Source organism: Micropterus dolomieu, linkage group LG01, assembly GCF_021292245.1.
Source record: "Micropterus dolomieu isolate WLL.071019.BEF.003 ecotype Adirondacks linkage group LG01, ASM2129224v1, whole genome shotgun sequence".
Classification (NCBI taxonomy): Eukaryota; Metazoa; Chordata; class Actinopteri; order Centrarchiformes; family Centrarchidae; genus Micropterus; species Micropterus dolomieu.
The window spans coordinates 22,074,422-22,096,146 of NC_060150.1; the positions used below are offsets into that span (position 1 = coordinate 22,074,422).

General features: G+C 38.2%; 1 protein-coding gene across 5 annotated transcripts in view; it reads right to left on the reverse strand.

Moving 5' to 3' along the window:
- Window positions 1-13,064: 13,064 nt before the first annotated feature.
- LOC123978311 (cell adhesion molecule 1-like) overlaps window positions 13,065-21,725 on the reverse strand; it is a 57,297-nt gene continuing 48,636 nt past the window's right edge. For 3 of the 5 annotated variants that reach the window (XM_046061522.1, XM_046061528.1, XM_046061534.1), the window contains 3 exons: window positions 16,222-16,284; window positions 14,391-14,519; window positions 13,065-14,256 (listed from right to left, as the gene is read on the reverse strand). In XM_046061522.1, the coding sequence (XP_045917478.1) occupies window positions 14,138-14,256; window positions 14,391-14,519; window positions 16,222-16,284 (311 nt within the window). In that variant the 3' untranslated portion in view covers window positions 13,065-14,137. The remainder of the gene's footprint in view (window positions 14,257-14,390; window positions 14,520-16,221; window positions 16,285-21,725) is intronic. The other 2 variants (XM_046061553.1, XM_046061543.1) reach the window with 1 other exon arrangement.

The window sequence follows — 21,725 nt, forward strand, 5'->3', positions numbered from 1 at the left end:
TTTTGAGGATAACTGTGTATAAAACACATTGTCTTAACGTGGTGTACATGAAGCCTCTTGATATACAGTATATACAGTATTTTTTTCTGTAAGAAATAGCCTGCTTTGAATCATCATTAAATACTAAATTAGCACTTTTGGGGGGTAGAATGGAAGATATCCTCAAGTTTCTTTTTCTTTATCACACATTGTATAATGCAATCTTAAAATAACAATGAGTGCTATGATTTCTGTTAAGGTCAAAGCTACCGTGGCAAAATATGCTAGACATATCGTCAATGCAAATTAGCTCATTCAAATAGGTGAAAATTGTATTTTGTATGGCATTGTGGTTATGTCACAAAAATGAAAATGTCTTTCCTCTTTTAGGGAACTTTTAACAATGTGGTGTTTTACATAAATTATGATGTTGTTTTATTCATTAAAGAAGCTATTTCAAATCCAAACATGTAGATGAGGATATTCTGTTAAGACATGTTAAATGCATTATTTTAGTGAGCATCTTAAAAAAAAATAAAGATATATCAATGATTATAGTTTGTTGAACTTTTATGCCATGGGTGTATTTTACAGGAGAGGATTGGAGATGCACATCTTTTAGCATTATAACACCAAAAAAGTACCACACCTATTTAGCATTTGACTTAAATAAAGTTGTCGGACTTGCGATGGACAGTTTAAAAAATATCAAAATAGATGCAGAACAACCAGAGACATCCTCTTCTTTATTCTACACCTTCTTCCTTGCCAAAACCTGGAGCCTACTTTACCCACAATGCCAGCTGGTCAGAGATTCAGGCATAATTATCAAGGGATTCAGGTGTGTTGTGCTAGTAGCGGCTAATGTAGCTTCAAGCAGCTCGCCTCAAGCAGAGATGAGGAGCGGTCTGGTAAGCTCACTTCTTTCAAACTCCAAACCCCCAGATTTATTTTAATATTCAAACTTGTAGTCTTCAGCCCTAAAAAATGCTTCCCTAAGATGCGTTACTTGAGGCCTAGCTCCAGTTTGTGCCTCATGTATTAGCATAGGCTAACGTTAGGTAACTGTAGGTACTTCATCTATGATGTTCGAAAAGCAAAAAAGTTCGCTTAAAAATACTTTTTCATTCTGCAAAGAATACTCTTACCACCTGGAGGACAAATATTCTGATAAAAAATGTATTTAACACCTTTCCCAACAAAGTTGCAACTCCATTTCCTATCAAGAAAGTCGGCGGGCAGACATTTTTGTTTTGTTTTGAGAGGCTATGGTAAATGTATGCTAAAACATGCAATACATACGTGCTTTTATCTTCTCAGATTGTATGATTTTGATACGTTTAGGAAGTATTAAGAAGTAAAAGGGGAAACACTGGGTCAGGAGACAATTAAAATAATGTATCTTGTTAATCATCTTGTGACCTGACCCCCAGGTAGAGAGCTACTACTAGGTGCTTAGAGCCCCATAGTGGCGTCTATGCACCACCAGGTGGCACTGTTGCACTGCAGAAAGATCAGACTTTGATTTACATCTCAGACCCCTCATATCTGTTCAGCAACATTACAGAGGCTCTTTACTATTTTACTGTTTGTATTGCTTTTGAATTATTAGTGGAGGTTATTATAGAAACTGTATGAATATGATGTGCAGTGTGATAGATCGTTACAGTTGACTATATTAGTAACCTCTGCTGTTAATGACATCTTCTGAAAGCCAGTATGAGTCCTCACATACCTTAAGCTTGTTGCTATAGAAAGCCAGTTCAATCATGGCTTAAAGTGAATGGTTCAGAGTGTCCTGGGAATTGTTGCTTTGTTAGAAATTATTAAAGTGTTCCCTCCCAGATCAAAACAGCCTCCCATTCACAGCTGACTGAAAGGCTTGGTCTGTGGCAAAAACCATTAAGAGAGCCTGTGGAGTCAAAGCAATGTCTCATGGCAGCTCTGCATTGCTCCTGAGCAGTGAGCCATTGTTTATTCATCGCCGCATTGGCATTCAAAGTGCATCCTCACTGTTCTCTCTCATAACCAACAAGTTGCAATTTTTATGCATGTGAAGGTTGAAGGCAAATTATTTATGGGAGACTGGACCTGAGGAAAGAGAATGGTCTCTAGCAAAATGGTTTACGTTGAGAGCAATCCGTTTCTATAGGCTATTGAATTCGCTGGATCACAGCAAGATATGCATGTATTATTCAGCGTTTCAGAGAAGAATTGTTGCCCTGCTAGACGGCCATCTGCTTTTTGGACATTGTGATGCATTTGAGATATGCTACCTTTCAGGATCAGGTTAAAGTCATATTTTTCAGTGGGGAGCAAATGAAATGAGTGTGGGGGCGGAAAGTGTCCAGTGTCCGTACCTCCCCCCCAGTCAAAAATATCTGCCTGTATCTTGATGTGTCTGAATTGGAAGAAATGTTGCCCGAGTTGATGTTTAGCTGCATGGGGAACTTTCACCTGTATGAGAAATTATTCAAGAACATCTGGTGGCGTCCAGATGCAAAGATGGGATGTGCAAGGCGTGTGGTGCCAAAGCACCAGCAGCTGCAAGGTGAAAGGACTGTCACCTCTCCAGGGGCCGATGATCTGCGGGATAATAGTTGCCCTACACACTGGAGGAGATGACTCTTTTGAATTGGATAAAATTTTGCATTATCGACTCTTTACATTCTAGAGGAACACTTTAAAAACTCAAATGGTTCTTACTGTGACTGCAGTTTGCAGATCTATTAGTAATATAGCACATGGCAGGAGCTGTGTTTCTCTGGTTCACGGCACTTTAGTGGCTCCATAAAGAACCATTTTTGGTTGTTCATTACAGTGTAATGTTCCATTACAAAACATTATTGGAACTTTATGAATGTACATTTCCTCATTGTTTCTTTGATGGATTTTGACTCTGAAGTGCAGAGCATATTGAAATAGTAAAATGGTGCAGTAGAAGCCTCTACTTCTAAAATATTCCTTTAAAAAGATATGAATCCTGCCTGGGGCTTATTTTGGAATTCATATCAGTCTAAATATGGGTTGATTTTCTTTCTGATCTCTTGTGAATATGTATTAAGAAATACAGTCTTTTAAAATGCTGCCACTGTATATAGATAGCACTGTGTGATGGCCTGAAATTGTGCCTTAAAATAGATGTTTTAGTGAGCACATAAAGCAGTACTGCAGCTTATTACAAGCTTAAGCATCCATTTTTGGCGCTTTTCCTTGTTAGTGTGACAGAGGAAAAGTCTGATCTGCCATTCTGGCTCAGCGCCACGTTGTCCTCTGTGTTGACGGTGAGGAGATGAGTTTCACAAGAGCTAAACAAGTAGATGGCAGTTTCTACTTTTAGGCACGTTCCTGTTATCTTTTCAACATCTCACTGATTATGTAGTTAGGAGAAGCTGCACCCTTAGTCACCAGCATATTTCAGATTTTGGATCCTTCCCAGTACTTGCTTGTAAGACTTAGTGTCGCCACTGATAAGAGAAAGAAAGATCATCCATGGCTCACTTAATTACCTAGTTAACATGACAATGGATTCTAATTTAATTAAAGCAACCAAGAGAACCTTGTTAGAACTTCAGATAACCAATTATGCCTTGGCTATGGGGCAGAAATATATATTTTATTCAAGTGTATCCATGGTTTTTGAAATACAAAATCAGCTGCTTTTTAGAAGGAGCAGTGGAGGAGAGCAGGGACGCAATGCTTAGTGATTGAATAAGTGATTAGACCTCAGTTTACACAAAGGCTACTCACTTGCAGTAATGGCTGCCTATTAGGGCTCAGTTTTTTTGAATTTGACATTCACATGCAAAATCAAAGTGACTAAGCAACTAGAAGACTGCGTGCTTGGCCATACAATGCAAGGCTCAGTTTGTGTTGCAAATAATGCTCTTGACCTTTTAGCTAATGAATAATAGCCTGAGAAACAGAATGTAATTATCCAAGGCATTACAGTTGGTTCAAAAGGTAACCACCAGTTGAATAAGCTTTAGCCATGTGAATCCATTTGGGGCATTCACTTGTAAATGATACAGCTGTTATTTTGGCACCACCATGCTGAATACAGTTCGATGATTTTGAATTTCGCAAAATGTATTACTAATGAGGAGATAAGAACAAAAGCCAAACAATAGGTTCCAGGTTACAGAGAGTGGGTTTTATCCATTAAAAAAAAAAATCAAGCAAGCACCCATCTGGATCACTGAGCATTTAGTGTAACCATCAGATCAGCTAATGCTCAGATTCAAAGGATTCGCTGTTTCAAATTTGCGTGTGCACCACTGCAGTTAGACATAAACTACTAATTTGTATTTGGATGATGATCCTAAAGTCAGACAGGTAAGATGCCACACAGACGAGATAGTCGGGGTATGAAAATTAGAAAGGAAACTTGTAACTGAGCAGAAAAGTAATTACATCCATGCAGTCATTTAACTGACTGGAACAAGGAGCCTCACTTGCTTCAGGCTCAGTTTTCTGTAATTTCACAAGGATTTAATTTATGCATTTAAGACCTCAATTTAATTTCTACGCTAAGAAACAAAGCATGCTAGGATATAATTTATCTTTCTGACATGCCCTTTTTAAATTGGGCTAAATCAAATATGCTTTAGGGTGGAGGTGAAAATGCTTTCTAAAAAAATCTTTTAAGGTCTCAGCAACAACCATTTGCAAGCAGGTTCCATGTAACATCATATGTCATATGGTTAAAGTAAGCTAATTACAATAACTCCGTCCTCTGTTGTTCATGTTTCATACTGTCTTCATAATTTGGATGATTAAAAACAAACAAAGTTTGTGGTGAGCTTGTTTTCCAAACTTTATCTGGTGAATCAATGCTAATAATTTAACTGAGATTCAATAAAATATCTAATTTGCCCGGAAAAATTTGTTTTCTTTCATAGAGCAAAACAAACCTTTACCATACTGCACAGGAAGTGATACACTGGCTGGAATAGAAGTAAGGATCTAATGATGTGTTTGAAGGTAATTATCAACATAATTGGAGAATGTTGTCCACCCTCACGTTTGCTTTAATTACTCAAGGCCTACAATATTTTTTTCTTAGAATAACGCAATATTCTTGGTCCTACTACTATTCCTCAAAATACTAATTAACCACTGTAGAAGTGCGTTTCATCTTGTTTCCATTAACTCATCTCTTTTGTTCTTTTATGTACACATTTTTCTTGTTTCACTGGCTCAGTTTTCTTTTGTTCACATCACAATGACATGTTAAGAGCGCACCAACACTGGGTACTTACTACATCTCAGGCTCAGGCTTTCATGTTTTAAAATGAATACTCAGTGATAGCACAAGAATTATGCTTCAGATGATGGCTTTCCACATCTCCTCGTGGTTTCTTTCACTCTTTGAGTACAATCTGAAATGTTCAGTGTAGATGTGTAGAGATGACCACACAGGCAAACTAGATAAACAGCTCTGCTCAGCATTGTTTTACCAAGCAGAAATTGAATCCTTAGCACAGCTGAACAAATGAAATGAATACCAAACAATGCTCTGTATTTGTCTGTAAACCTCTATATCCAATCTTAATCTGTGCTGGCCTACAAAGAAAAGATACAGTTGCTAGACTTTAGACATCTTACCTTACTAAAAGTATTATATCACAGAAATGTCTCAACAACAACAACAACAAAAAATAGCCTAACAAACTACACAAAAACTAGAAAACAGGTAAAAACCACAGTGACAGCACTCAGCTTAGGCTAGCTGGTGAGATATACTTAAGTTAGCTAAACCTTTTTTATCCATTTTTTTCCTGTTTAATAGAATTGAAAAAATAATTTTGATAATTGAGTTTGTTAAACCACACAAATAAAACAGTAGCTACATCTTAACAAATCTCATGACAAAGAAAAAAGTAACAAAACTAGTCCTGCTTAAAGCTAACAAGCTAAAAGCTAACAGCCCAGTTAAACAGACTGGCCTCTGACTCTGGAATTCGCATGTGGTTAGCCTTTAAATCACTTATTTGAATTTATTTAATTCAAGATTAATTTAATAAACTAGCTCTTTAGTACAAATGGACAAGAGCTGAAGAGGAAAATGCATTTAGTCTGAGATAGTTTGTTTTTACTGAGCCATTTTGGATTGTCATAGAGGGCATCCTTTGTGAGGTGCAATGTTTTTATATTTTCCTGTTTCCTGGAATTGAAAAATCAATATTCGAACATTGTAGTAAGTGTGATTTTGTTTATACTACATAAGTAAGACAGTAGCTAAACCTTGAATCACAATGGTAAAAAGTAACAAAACTAGACCTGCTATAAGCTATCTAGTTAAATGCTAACCCAGTGGTGTATAAACTGTAGTAGAATTGACATGATTGGCAATGGCAAGTGTTTTTATAGGTTTTATGTAAGATCTGTGATCTTATATATGTTGTTACACAGTTTGGCTTACACATTTTTTTTAAATTAACATACATTAAAATATTTCTGTATTTACTGCTCTCTAAGGCATTGTGTTACTATCTGCAACTTTTATTTCAAAAGCGAGTGACAGCAATGAATACAGAGTACAAAACAGATAATAATTTTAACTTACCCACATCTTCCCAAATGGAATTGAAATGACGTTCAAGCTCATTCAAGCTGATGAACTTCATCCCATGATGCCTTTCTTTCACTGTTTGAATTCAATGCCAATTTAATTAAAACATGTAACTTTTAATTACCTAACTGATTAATTTAATAAGTGAAAATAGAATCAGAGTGATAAATTACTGAGATGGCAATGTTCCTGCCGCAACTCGCAGACTCACCAAGGCTCCCTGTGACTGACTTCAAGGCTGTGTACAGACATTTTAAAAAAAACTGTAACAGGCTGTCCCATAAAAATAGAACACTTTCATATGCAGACAACAGAAACACACTCACAAAACATGTGTGGAAAAAACATCCGTTGAGGCGTTGCAGTGTATCAGAAGGAAGCTGGGTGACTAAATAAACTTGTAATGCAACAATAGAATTTTCACGGCTATCTCAAGGAGATAATCATGAACAGCTATTTAAGTGTTTCAAATTAAAAATCTACTTTAAATGAAAATTAATTTTGCATCAACAATACTAAATATGATAGAAAGATTACATGCAGACGTAGGAGAATAAAAGATAAGAGGAGAAGATTGGGAAATGTTTGCCTTGCTTATTGTATCTGGGTGGTGGCTATGAAGCGGAACATCAGTGTAAATTTGGAAGAAGAAAACTTCTTTTTTTGCTTCTGCACAAAGGAGTCACCTTGAGATTTGGTTGGGGATCTTCAGAGGATACTGCTTGAAGCTTAGGCTCAGCAGATAATTACAGATTTCCTGTCTGAAAAACTTCACCACTTTTTTTTTTTATAGCTTTTTGTGATTAATCGCACCTAAAACTTCCACATTAACATCTAGCACATTTCCTCCCTCTGGTAAACATCAATCTCTTAATAAGTATCAGAGTATTAAACATCAAGCAGCAACATCGCTGACATTAGAGCCCATAGTGCTGTTCACAGCATCTTTCAGGTTTGGAGTTAATCACCTCACAAACACACGTCTCTTCTGCCTGACACTTTCATATGGGATTAACAGGCTGGTTGTGTGTGCTTTAATTAATGCAGATTTCTCTGGGTCGTACTGTAGCAGTCAGAGATAATTGTGTTGTGGTTATCACAGGATTCAGGTGCTTGTCCTTCATCATTGTTTGAAACAACTGGCTCATCTGTTTCATGGAAAATGACTTGGCATTTTTAATGCAAAAAGTCGACTGGCTTGACAAATACCTACTTTTAAACACAAAATGCAAAGTACGAAACACTAAATCACATACTCAGTTCTTTGGATACAGTCACCTCATGTTAGCTTCAGCATGTATTACTGAGTACACAGACCACTGGATCAACATGAATGCAACATAATCACACAGTTTAGCAGCATTGCAACATAATTGCTGCCTTGTACAGCATGGCAGTAGTGGAAAGAAAAAAATAAAGGTCTTGTCTTTTCAATTCCATTGACTGTTACATTATTGTAAATTGTACTTCATTGTAATGATGATAATGACACTATTTAACGTAACGTGAATAAAAACTTTGTGGTTGATATAGAACCGAAACAATAAGCTGATGCAGGGAAGTACAATCACAATCATCATTTTGCTCTGTAAGAATGTAGAATTTACTTGAGTGTAAAGGGATACTGTATACTGTACTGTACTGGGATATTGTACTACTGCATCATCTGTATATACCATATATACATATTTAATAGAGAAGAATCATTACATAAATAAAATGAAAGTAATAGCTCTGCATCGGAACTTCCTAAATCCCTATTTAACATTTGTTTGTTAAAAGAAAGATTGTTTGAAAAAATATACATTTAGAAGAAAAAAAAATTATAAATTCAATATTCATTATTCTGTGATAAACAAATGCAGTGGAGTTCTGTGATAAATATATACAATAAATATATACAAATTAGGAGTAAATTTTTTCTGTGTTCAGACTTGTGTTTAGCAATTTTAATTTCACGTAGAGGCTTTATCATATATGAATTGCTCTAAATCTTCTGAAGAATTAAATTGCGATACAAAAAGCCCTGGAGTTCTTGTAAGGAATAAAAAGTGTAGTTTAAAAACCGACATACAAGAGGGATTTGTCCTTTTTGTTAACAACTGAATCAGCCAATAAATAAGTACATAAGAATAATGCAAGTTCTTTAATGTGCTTTGTGCTAAGCAGGAGCAACATAGATACAGACAGAGCCTGTTGCGTTTGCCTTTGTTCACCCACTATTTATTCCCACATCATTTAATTATACCTCAGCCAAGCCAAGTGCTACATGCCATCAATCTCAATCAATCAATTAGCCAACTAAACAAGCCATGCTCAGACATTCGTTCCCTCTCAATTTCCCCATTGTGCTAATTACACTTAAACATGTCATTCCAAATTAAAATTGAACATTTAAATGGGATTAGTAGCATCTAACTGAAACATCACCCTTCTACATTCATGCACTCATGATGCACTGTCAGCTGGTACAGCCGCATGGCAAATGCTTTTTACCTGTTTTTAATTCAGATGGCTTCATTTCAAGAGTTTAACCTCGAAAAAGTGAATAAATATAGAGAAAATCCCATAATTTGTCATGTAAAGAAAAAAAAATCAATAAACAGGTATTTAATATTTCTTGAGGGAAGCGTTATATTTCAATGATTGTATGAGTAAGGGAGAAAAGTGGCTGGTTTCTAAGGTTAAACTATTCCCATTAAAGTTTGAATAATGTTATTGACCTTTACCTGGGATGGATCACTTAAACTAATGGGAAATGGTGCCACTGACAGAATTCTGATGACAGAATTGCTTATGGTTATGAACTAGGTCTTGTTCCCCCTGAAATGCCTATCAATTTGTCAAATCACTAACATCCACGTGTTCAGCGGGAACCATTAACAGGGGCCCCCGAGCCTGTCGGTGTCAGTCATCGTGTCATTTAAAACGTTTCTTGTCTTTATCTGTACCACAGTGCATGTGTCAGTCACTGATAGGAGCTCAGATTGCTGCTGCTCACTCACATCAAATCTACGTCGGTACAGTAGTTTTGCCTTAATTTGGGATCTTTCTTCTTTGGGAGTTTGACAAACATTAGCAGCTCAGGATGACATGAACAGGTTCAGTCCAGCTAATGTATTCAGCATGTTAAACAGGCGGAATGAATATGACAACTAATACAAGTTAATACATTCTGCCGTCTCAGAGTTGGACTACAAAAAGAGAGTGCGTTTCTGATCAAGTCACAACAGCACAGCACTTTAAACATTGATATCTTTTTATTAAGACAAGTACTCTTCTGATTTTTTTTTCTTTTGTAAAAATGTTGGTGTGAACCAATACAAAATATGCATGGTCATATGAGAAACATCCTCTTTACTACACAAAAGAAAAATGTCACCTGGGTACAGAGAGAAATTTAAGATTCAACAACAAAAACAACCATTTTGGGGGTAATAAAACAACCAACATCCCCCTCTCCCTCTCTCCCTCCCCAGGCGTTAAACATGACTTTCACCCAAAAATCCAAGACATGTTACAGATCATTCAGAAAACTTAATGTCACAGTAAATACACCATCTTTTCATCTATGAAAATGTATGCATGAATCGACTGAATGCAAACAGATGCTTGATTGACTGTCTGTGGTCACATCCTATATTTACTAAATAACCAATACTGTATAAGCAAAGTGTTACGGTGGAGGAAGAAGTTTCATGAACATCATCATGATTTTGTTGACACTGACTGTACATAATTTTCGTCTGCTTAACAAATCTAGTTTTCTTTCTTTGTGAACTAGTTCTATGCAAAATAATTAACGTTTACTGTAACAGTGCACCATATTAAGAACACATAAAAATGTACAAATGAGAAAAAAACATGTACACCTTGTGATTTCTTCACTTCTTGAATAGCTGTGGAACTACAGTATATACTTGGGGCCGTAAATTTGCATTCTACCTGAGATGCAAAAAAACACAACTATTAACACTCATGAACCTGAGAGAGTGAAAACAAGCATATTGAATATCAAGTATTTAAAACAAATCAGAAACTGGATTAGACGATGCTTTTGACAATCTTTTTATGTTTCTCAATTAAAAGCAGCAGTCACTTATTTAAGACAAATATCAAACCTCAGAATAGAAACTGTCATGCATGTAACTGTTTCCATGACACCAAAACTTTAAAATCCAGAAAAGGTTACTTTTAATGTAGCTTTTTCGTACTGTATTCATCTCTGATACTACTAGTGAGCCTTGTCCTTGAAGATATCCAAATAAATAACAAATGAAGTGAAGCAGAGAAAATAATTATGACCAAATTGAAATTGTTTTGCGATCACGAATCAAGACAATAAATACTACATCCTGGCATAAGACATTTTAGTCAGTGGAAGCTGCCACACCACCCTGATGAACAAGGAAAGCCTTTTCTTTTTCAACAGCTTTTTTATGTTCCAGGTTGTAATCGTGATGCAAGTGTATGGTACGTGAATACAGACAACGTGGATGAGTATTGGCCCTGTAAGTTCGAAAGGACAGAAATATACAAGATATACTGTAAGAGTGTACATGAGGATACTGTATGATACTAACCATATGCCTCAAAATCAAAGAAGGCACTAAATTAAGTCCTTCAGTCTTTTCCTTTATAATGATAAGTATCAAGAGGTGGGTTTAAGGCAGTGGTTATCCTTTTTCATTATACATTTACATTTTTTCTTATTCAGGCAATACAATGAAGTCACTCACTAATTACCAAACAGGTTTTTCCTCTAGCTGTGACAGTGAGAGGCATGAAGCATGCATGGTGTGTACACTGCGTCTCTGTCTGCGAGCGTAGGATCTTCTGATTTGCATTGGTGGGGGGAAAAAATACATTTGTGACAGTAGACAGCTCCTCTGTGAAGGTTTGAGGCTGCAGGATGACAGTAAAAATGATCTTTCCCAAACCACGTCTATAGCTCTACGCAAATCTTTGATAACTTGTAAGGCCGAGAGCCCTTACAACTTATCAAAGACAGCCCAAAGGTAAAAATGTCTTTACACACAGCAAGGAAATATAACTGATTCATGTTTGCAATGATTGAATGTCTTTTTACTTGTGTATGGGCAAGGGCAAAAAGTATGTGTAGCAAGGTTTTCTAAGCCAGGAAATAAGCAGTGAAAATGTATTTTTCACTTGCTATGAGTATTCACACTGACATACCTTGATAGCTAATACATCACTGAAAGGAAACTATGCTATTGAAAGTGTGACATGCTTTCTTCCCTGTAAAGGACCAGTGTTTAGAATTTAGTGGCATCAAGCAGGGAGGGTGCAAATTGCCTACCCCTCGCCTCAACCTCCCCTTCCAAGCGTGTAGGGGAAACTACAGTGGCCACAAAAAACATGACAAATGTGAAAGGCCTCCGTAGGGCCAGTGTTTCTCCATTCTGGGCTATAGAAACATGGTGGTGCAACATGGCGGACTCCATGGAGGAGGACCCGCTCCTTCTGTAGATATAAAAGGCTCATTCTATTCCATTCCATATCCCATTTGTGCCATATTCTGCCAATAGACCCCCCCCCCCCAAAATCCTACACACTGGTCATTCAATAACACAGTACAATTAAATAAAAAGATAAAACCTTGGAAGAATAAAACAGACCAATATCCTTGTAACATTTCCAGTTAAATTGTCAATATTGTCAGATTAAAAAAGCATTCTGCACAGTGAACTTACAGCCTTAACGGCATACAAGTAATATTTACTGAATGTATGCACACTCGCATAATTATTATATTTTATCCAGGGTCGACTATGTGGGTGGTATGAAAATATGAAAAATTTCATGTTTAAACCAAAAGTACACACAGCAGGCTGTACCAATATCTAACTAATAATAAATTTTAATTAGATTTTATGATCAATGCAGCAGGACCAGTCACTCTTTTAGATACTACAGGGTATATACATACTCAAAGTAAAGTCTGACCCTAAAACCAACAGACAAGGAAGTCTTTTGGTGCCGTACTTATTAGAGCAACATTTTCTGCCATGTTTTTGGTCCATCTGTCCCATGGATGACAAAAAAAAGAGACTTATGTCAAAAATAGTTCTAGATACAGGCAATGTTTTTAAAGGAGTAGTTTGTCATTTTGGGACATGCACTTGTTTTCTTGCCAAAAGTTGAGAGGATCAATACCACTCTCAGGTCTGCATGCTAAACATGAAGCTCCAGCCAGCAGACGGTTAGCTTAGCTTAGCACAAAGACTGGAAACACAGGCAGACAGCTAGCCTGGCTATGTGCAAAGGTAAAAATGAACTTGTAGTTTTATGGGGGGTGTTGATAGTTCTGTTTTTTACCTTTTGAACAGAGCCAAGCCAGTTGTTTCCCCCTGTTTCCAGTCTTTATGCTAAGCTAAGTTAATCATCTGCTGGCTGAAGCTCCACATTTAACGTACAGACACAAAAATGGTATTGATCTTCTTATTTAATTAGAACCAAGAAAGTGAATTTGAAAGTGTACTTCCTAAAATGTCGAGCAACTCTAAGATTTTTCTCAGAACCAGATGTTCTGCTAATGACAAAAACAAAAGAAAGAAAGCAAATGATGGTTTGTTATCTGCTATTGTTGATTTGTTGTTGTCCTCTCAATCAGGAGAATAGCCTGATAGAGTTTAAAAAAAGAATAAGTGATTCTGATTTCTTCTGTAGAAACTTTAACTCTATCATGGCACATTATAGCTGTCAGGATGTCTTAGACTGGACTCCACAACTGATCAAATACTAAACTGACCTCACATCTACTAATTGTAAAATGTTTTCTTGAAAACAACAAGGGACCAGTTATACTTGGAGGTTTGGTGTGAAATGATAATTAACGGCACTCCTATTTTACTTTCAGGAACAAATACATTCTATAATGAGCATGAATACTCAACTTTTACATTAGCAATCAACACAGTGAACCTGATCCTCAAAGGGGGTGAGTGAAATCTGCGCTGAAATGTCGAAACCAATCAGACCTGCATGTTTGGTGGGAAATGTGATGAAATTGCAGGGACTGTTGGAATTTGACCCAGCGGAGAGAAATGTGTTGACACTGTGTTCCAGTTACTGAACTCTGGAGATTACTCAAAAAAAAAAAAAAAGATGAGCTGGCTCTCAGATCTAGGTACCTGAGCTAAAAGCTAGCTGCAGCACACATAGACAAACACCATGCCCATTTAATCTCCTCTGAAAGCTAAAAGCAACAAAGGATCAGGTGAAGTACAGGAAAATCAAATCCAACAAGCATGTGAACGGGAAAAAAACAACAAAAGAAACAGAAATAGAACAAGGCACAAAATTGTCTGTAAAATAACTGAACTGTACAGATTAGGCCCCGGCAGTCCAGGAAGGGTCGGATAGGAGACTCAGCAATGCCTCTTCTTACCACTTGGCCATGCCAGTCCTACTTTCCACTGTATTCTTTCCTCTCTTCCTTTTTAAATCTTGCCCTCCCCGCCCCTCAAGCCTTCTTGAAAACCTATCGGAGTTAGACATTATGCTCCCACAGCACCACCAACACCACCAGCATCCCCACCCGTCTCCCCTGGCCTGTCCAGTTTAGATATAGTATTCCTTCTTCTCATCTGTGTTGTTGTGTCCCCCCTCCGCGTTAATGATGGCCGTGTCTGCGTCGGCTGCATCATCCGCCCCTTTGGCTTCATGTGTGAAGTAAGTTCCTGGAGAGAGTACAGACAAATTAGCCACACTCCTCCTCGTCCTGCACTTTATTGCACTCCAATTGCAACAAAAAAACACTTGAACTCTTCAGATGTGTTTATGATCAAGTGTGATTGCTCTGCCAGTGCTTTACCTTTGTGTCTGGCAAAGTATCGACCAAGAACAATGAGTGCACAGAGGATGGCAAACATCACCACGGCAACCACCCCTCCAATGACAGCATGGTCAATTTTCTGTGGTGTCCCCTCACCGGCTCTGGAGTCTGAAAACAGGACAATAACCATAAATAATTTCATGATCAGTAAACCCACTCAGCCAGTAGCAAAGCTAATAATGTCAGACAGACATGGACCACACTGCAAGCTATGGCCATTAAATCATTAGGCTGCCAAAATAAACTAAATTGGTTTGTTTTCTCTCAAAGCATTTTAGCATGACCTAACTACGGAGGAAACGCTTGATAAGGCTGTTGATAAAAATGCCAGCTTATATTGTTTAATAATAAAAAATGAGATGATACCATGGCACAAGATGTTCCATGGAGGATGGTAAATGGTCCACATTTGGAGCTAAACATTCCTCACATAGGCTATTAAACCATGAAGTTCTTACTTACTGACAAATCCTGCAAACTACTGTCAAGAATTCAGCTTTGTAATACGCAGAATGACGCTTTTTACTCATTTAAATCTTTAATTTGTTCCCTGGCACACTGACTTCCTTGTTTCCAGTCTTTGTGCTAAGCTAAGCTAACTAAGCTAACCAGCTGGGGGCTGTAGCGTCATGTCAACCATAGAGTGGTATCGATCTTCCCATCCAACTCTTAGCAAGAAAGTGAATAAGTAAATTTGCCAAAATGTTGAAATATTCCTTCAATTAAAAAAAACAACAACCCGTGTCTATCACTTGAACATGTTCAAAATAAAGTCTGTCTCTCTAAGTTATAAACCATACATTTGTAATGTTATACTGTTGAATCCAGCTCATTATATCACCCTTTTCAGTATTTCATATAGCTGAAATGGCTGCCCAAGCCGCTTGAGTGAGCGATGTTGAAAAATTTTTCAAGACAGTTATTTCACCATGAAACAGTAGACACTGTCTGCAATTTCAGTGAAAGTTCACACACTGTAAAATACATTGTGATTTAAGAGGCCATTTCTGGAAGTTATAGAGCTCAATCATCAGAAATAGACACAAGTCTGAAGATAAATTGGTGCCCGGTGTCCCCATGCTGAGAAATACGTGGCTGCCTCAGGTGTCAGAGAGTGTCACTGTCTAGCATTTAGCCAGATTTATCCGTGCACCACAGAAGAACAAGGCAAAATTTGAAGCCTTTAAATTTCCAGGCTCAGAATAGTTCAGAGGCGTTTATCAATAGTCTATATCTGTGCACATTTGGACTGATGGAGGAGTGGCAGGCGAGGGAATGGCTGCACTGTTCTTTGCTGCATGAGAGAGCAGCTCAATTTTCCATCAATCTCACTAGTCATGCTCTGAACTTGAATGATTCTGATAAAAGACGAGCGGAGAGTGCAGAGTTTCTCAACACTGTGAGGGCGTAATACGTCGAGTCGAGGGGTCTCAGACAAGTGACACATTTACAACTCTAAACCTAAAGACAACACCTTATTTAAGCTACGTTCAGTTAGCATGAGGACATCTTGGAAGTGAGGCTGCAATGAAGCTAATTAATGAGAAAAGTTTTGTTTCAGTTGAGCGCGCTCTTAAAATGGACTCGTCTTCACGGAGCAAGCTTCGTTGCTGTGCGTCGGTGTGTAAAGCAGGGATGTGCAAGGCGCAAGTTTGTTTACTGTATCGGGGATGTCAGATAGCACAGCTCATTCCCAGAGGAGAGGGAACGGCCCATGCTCCATGCTAATGAACATTCACCCACTAAATGGCCTGTGCATAGTCCTGTCTCCTCTCCCCCTCCCGCGCCTCCCACACCTTCCTGCCCTCACCTTGCTCCCTGCTGTCTTTCGCTTGACACATCCGCAAGGAAACATGTAGGGTCTCGGCTGCCTCTGCACAGCAAGGGAGAGTTTCATTTAACGGGTAGAAAAATTCACCCAGAGTAAGCACCAAGACTCTTATCACAAAAATGTCAGAGAAACTAAAAATCCCATAACACCTTACAGTATCAACTGTTATGGTTGGTTGCATATCATGGTGCCTATTTCTGTTTGTCAGTTTGGTATTTATTACAGGGGAGGGCCACAAAATCATGATCTCAAATTCAATAAATATTACTGTTCATGATTGGTTCATTTGTGCTCATTTCAATTCATTTTGTGGTGCTGCTGCAGTCTGTTAATATTGTAAGGAGATTATGAGACATATTACATAATACAATACAAAGGTGCAGAGCGTATTGTAAGATGATTTTAAACATAAAGGTCATTAGTCATGAGATGTACTACTCAGCCTGTGAAAACATAGCATTTTATATTGTCTTCTGATGTGGCTCTGAATCAAGATGGCATTAGGGTTATCATCATTCATATCATAGCATCATTTACTGCATGTATAGATGTTGAAAGATGGGGGTCCCAACCAGGCAGGGAATGTCTAGCAAAGAGATGCTATCTGTTGCATTATGGGATTATCCAGTGTTTTTGGAGCTTGACCCATTTTATGTCAGGATATAAAAGTCAGGATATCTCGGCCTCATGGATCATAAATTGCTGGAGTATCCTTTTTGTTCCTGTAAGATGTTATTTTGCTCACAAGGTGGACAAAATAATGCGAACACCTCCATAGCCTGTTACAGCTGTTAGACCCAGAACTGATCTGTCTCTGATTCTGTTCTCTTTTTTATTGTCATTGCTATCACTGTTCCCTGACCTGTGTGTCATCCAATCCCTTAAATATTCCACTCAATCTGGCTAGTAAAAAACAGATTAATAGGTTGAAAGTTTGTCTTTTTGTAGGATTTAATAAAGTGTTTTCTATTTTTTGGAACTTGAAATGGGTATTTATTTTTCTATTGTTTTGTATTGTTAATCCGCTCTGTGCTTGTGCAGTCTAATCTGCATTATGCACTTACGTTGCAAAAAGAAAAAGTTTGAAAATCATTTTTGAAATAAAAAATTGAGAATTTGATGACGGGCTGTCTTCTGTGAACATAAGAGAGACCAAGCACAGCCCTGCATTAAACTAAATTTGCACTGAGCGTGAGACGTGTGGTAAGATCAATGCCTGATCAGAAGTGTTCAATTAGTTCCGGTTTCCACCTCCTTGTCTCATCCTAACATACGGTCCTAAACGGGGTTCTGTGTCTCTCAGACGGCTGAAGGGATACCACCATATGAGCAGAGCAATAACGCAGCTAATGCATGAAATGATGACGTTCTCATAATATTACAACTTTTTTTTCTCGACATGTCAAAGAACCGATATGTGGGCTAGATTTTGAATGTGCAGAAAGTTTTGAACATGAGCAGAAATTGTGCTGAAACACAGGAGCTATTAAAGTCCAAGAGTTTATAACAGAATTAAAATGAATTAATTCATCATTGACGACAATTGGTGCCATTTAAAGAGATTACTTTCCCAAACAAAAGATGCAAAAGGGGAGGCAAGACTAAACCATGCCTACATGGGTGTTGTCTCAGCAGGAATGAAGTTAAATGAGAAAAGTTCATCTACAGGAGAATACATATCTGAAAGCAATGCATGAGTGCCTTACTGGATTTAATTCTATTATAATTTTACATTCTGAATTATCACCTGAATTTGTGATGTCCTTTGTGTAAATAAACACATTTCTTCCATAAGTTGATGAAGCAAAACCTATGCTCTTGCATTTTAACAACAGATAACTCCATAAATTAACTACAATGCAAGAAAGGTTTCTGGGGGAACATTCCTAGATACCTGGTTAGGTTTGGTCTCCAGCTTTCGGCTATGATATCTGGAGTTTGGCAAGTATGCAGATCAACCATATACTTTGTCATTGACCGTGATCATTGACTTGGCTTTTCATCTGTACATGCTTTAAAATTGGGAGTTTGGCCACTGAACTTTTTTCCTGAGAACAAAATTCCCGAGGACTGAAGAGTGATGACCCCGAGCGTTATGTAACAGAAGGCCTTCTCATAAAATGCACAGACCTCAGCAATAACAAATCATATTTCAAACTAAATTGAAATGTTGGCAGCTCTGATAAAACCCCACCAATTAAATAATTTTCCTTCCTAACCAATATGTTTATTGGTAATTATGGGAGTTATCCTGTGATGCACTTGGAATAGTAGTTTAAGAGGAGACAATAACGCTGTTGTTCCCATAATTGACTCCTTTAGTAACGGCGTACAGCGGCATCTAGTGGCCACGGTCGTCAAAGCAGCTGCCCCATTAATAATACTTGTAATACTTGGTGAAAGAGTAGAACTACCAACCCTGGATGTCTTTCCGAAATGTAGCCTATCAGCGTTTGGTGAATCAGTTTTATTTATGACACCCTCATCACCACCATAACTCTAGTACTGGTCGTCCTCACCATCATGGTAGTGGTGGTGTGGTTGTCATGTGTGATGTGTAACTTTTTTTCAACATGAAGATGACAATGACAATGCTCTGCGTGCTCCTGTGAGGTGTGTGCAGCAGCCACTTTCAGCGCATGCACTCGGTGAAGAAGAGTCAAATCTATTTATTTATTTATCTATTTATCAATCTATTTCATTTGAATACCCACTTCAATATGAAAACACACAGTTTTTCTCCATTTTTTGATTCCCACAAAAAAAGATTGAACTGAACAAGTGAATGATTGGATGATACATAAACCCTGCCTCTCCCTGTGTAGATTAGTTTGTCATTCAGTGCTGTAACACATCCAGGATTAAGAGTGTGATTCCCTAAGGTTGTCCATGTTCAATATAAGCATTCATAATACTACAAGGTGCCTAGAATAGAAAAACCTGCAAATGATAGACAGTGTTATTACAGCAGCCTTTGTGGCCTCACACTTGAAATAAGTAGATTTTGATTATGTCTGTAATATGGCTGGTGTCCATACCACCGGCACAGCTCTGCTCGCGGCTCGATCGGGGAGTGCTGACATGCCCACACCGGCGTCCTGACATGATGTGCACAGCCTTGGGGATTTATGGGGGAATAAAGAGGATTTGCAACTGATGCCTGTGTCTGCGTGGCCCTGAAATCTGCTCTGCTGAACTCCCAGCGCCACATGCTTTACAGTCGCACCTTTCCATCTCTGTACTGGAATGACTAATTGCCACTCTGGTCAGCAACAGAGCATCTGTCAGCGTGGAGATCAGAGCTGCGAGCTTGTCACCAGGCTGATTACATGGAACGTAATTTTAGTTTTCCCTTTCAATAGTTTAACGCTCACGTAACAAAGCATATTGCACACACATGCTCTAACCCACACACACAAACACATTACAATTTATAGATGTAATTACATGGATATAATAGAAACAATGACTCTTGCATTGAAAGAGCAAAGCACTGAATACACCCTCAGAGTAACCCTTGCGTGGACAGTGGCAGGACAATGGGAAGTAGGTGTAGAATCAACTTAACGACCGCAGATGGCCATTTTGTGCCATTGAACTGCTAACATCCGTGGCTTTTGTATTTGTTGCTGTTCGAAAAGGAAATGAGCGTAATGAGATGAGCGTACATGGGCAGTCTCTGCCGAATCAATTTTTTTATTGCTGTTGTAGCAGACCATCAACAGAGCACAATATAACCTAGTCCTCAGTTGAATTCCAATGCCACCGTTCGGCCGCTAAATAGATTCCCTTTGTAATAACCCAAACAATGATTTGAAGATGTACAAATACAGCTGTGACATTTAACAGAGGTGCTGGAATACAAGGTCTGGCTAAAACTAATACAATGGCAAATGAATGGAAATTGTGACAGTGAACTCGAACTCCTCGATGGCAATTTATTGTATCTTTTGAGATTGGCAAAATTCTCTGCACAAAAGCCGGTAAAACCCATCTCCACTTCATGCTTCCCCTTTACCATGTTTTCCCTACCAGTGGAGATCAAGGCAAGGGAAAATGTTGTCAAAATAATAGAAAACACTGCTCTCTTCCCAAAGTTGCCCGTAATAACGTGTCACAAATGTACACCTTATCAGCTAAAAATGCGTATTGTAGGTTCATTGGCACATAACATTCAATCTCCAAACCCTAATGTGCTAAGCAGAGCTCTAGTAATCATTTACAACTGCTCCATGAAAAAAAACAATATTACTGCAGTGAAACACTCTTTTAACTTCAGGGTGGGCTGGCATTACTAACATATTCCCTGGAGACCAATTAAAATGGACCATTACAATGTTTTCTTTCTTTAATAACTGTTTAAAGGAAAGGGAAAAAAAACTGCAGGTCAGAAAATACAGTTTCAACCGGGAATCAGAGTAAACAAATGTGAGGGGGAAAAAAACTAATTACCATTTGTAAATGATTGTTTAATTTTTCCAATGAAATACTTCAAAGAGAAGTGATACATGTGAGAGTTAAAACAACACTGGTAAATGTTTAATGGCTAATTATGTTGAATACTAAATCCACTCACAACAGTCTTTGTTGAAGTCAATAGTGTGCATGGAGTTGAGGCTTGAATCGCAGGACTAAACAGCAGTGGAAACCTGCCAACACCTAACATGTAGCAGGGCTGCGGGAGGAAACAGCAAACAATTCATGTATGAAAACCTACTAGAGATGGATTCCTAAACTACCATCCTGTGCTAAATCACGTGATTTATTCTCTTGGGAGAAAAAGATGTGTTTGTCAGCACAAAGGGAGGGTCATGTATGTGTTATGTTTACCACATGTTAAAGACACGAGGGCCTACAAATCCCTGACGGCTAAGCCAAGCAAGCAATAAAACTATATTATGCTTAGTAGTATTATCAGGTCTAAAGGGTGCAGTATAGAGGCCAGACTATGGTTCATGTATAGTGTAATGTTTGCTTGCAAAGCTCTTATTGGCAGTAAATTTACTGCTCGTACTAATCATAAAGCAGCAGGCCGTTGACCTCCCCCTTTAACTCATTACAACCCAAAGCCTTTTTAATATTTAGTTCCTGAGCTTTTATATTCCTTTAGACCATTCAGTAGAGGTCCTACTGCAACATGCTAATGAACAATTTCCCCTGGACTACATATTTGAAGGAGACATAGGGTATTTTTAATCAAGTCTACATCATAATTCCTTGTTCCATGTCTTTCCTCTGGCTCCTCTTGACAAGCTGGGGGGGGTTACTGAAGGCTTAGCCAGGATATGATGTCCCTGCCTTGGATCATCTCTGAGCATCTGATGAGCTGGAGCATTACCGCCACAGACTCCTTTTATTCCTTCAGAGCCGAGGACTCTGGGTAAATTCTATCCCCTCCCCAAAACAAACACAACCACTGACAAAGAACTTGTGGCGTTTTTTTTCTGTGATGCGGTAACCATCTGTCCATCTTGAAGACAATG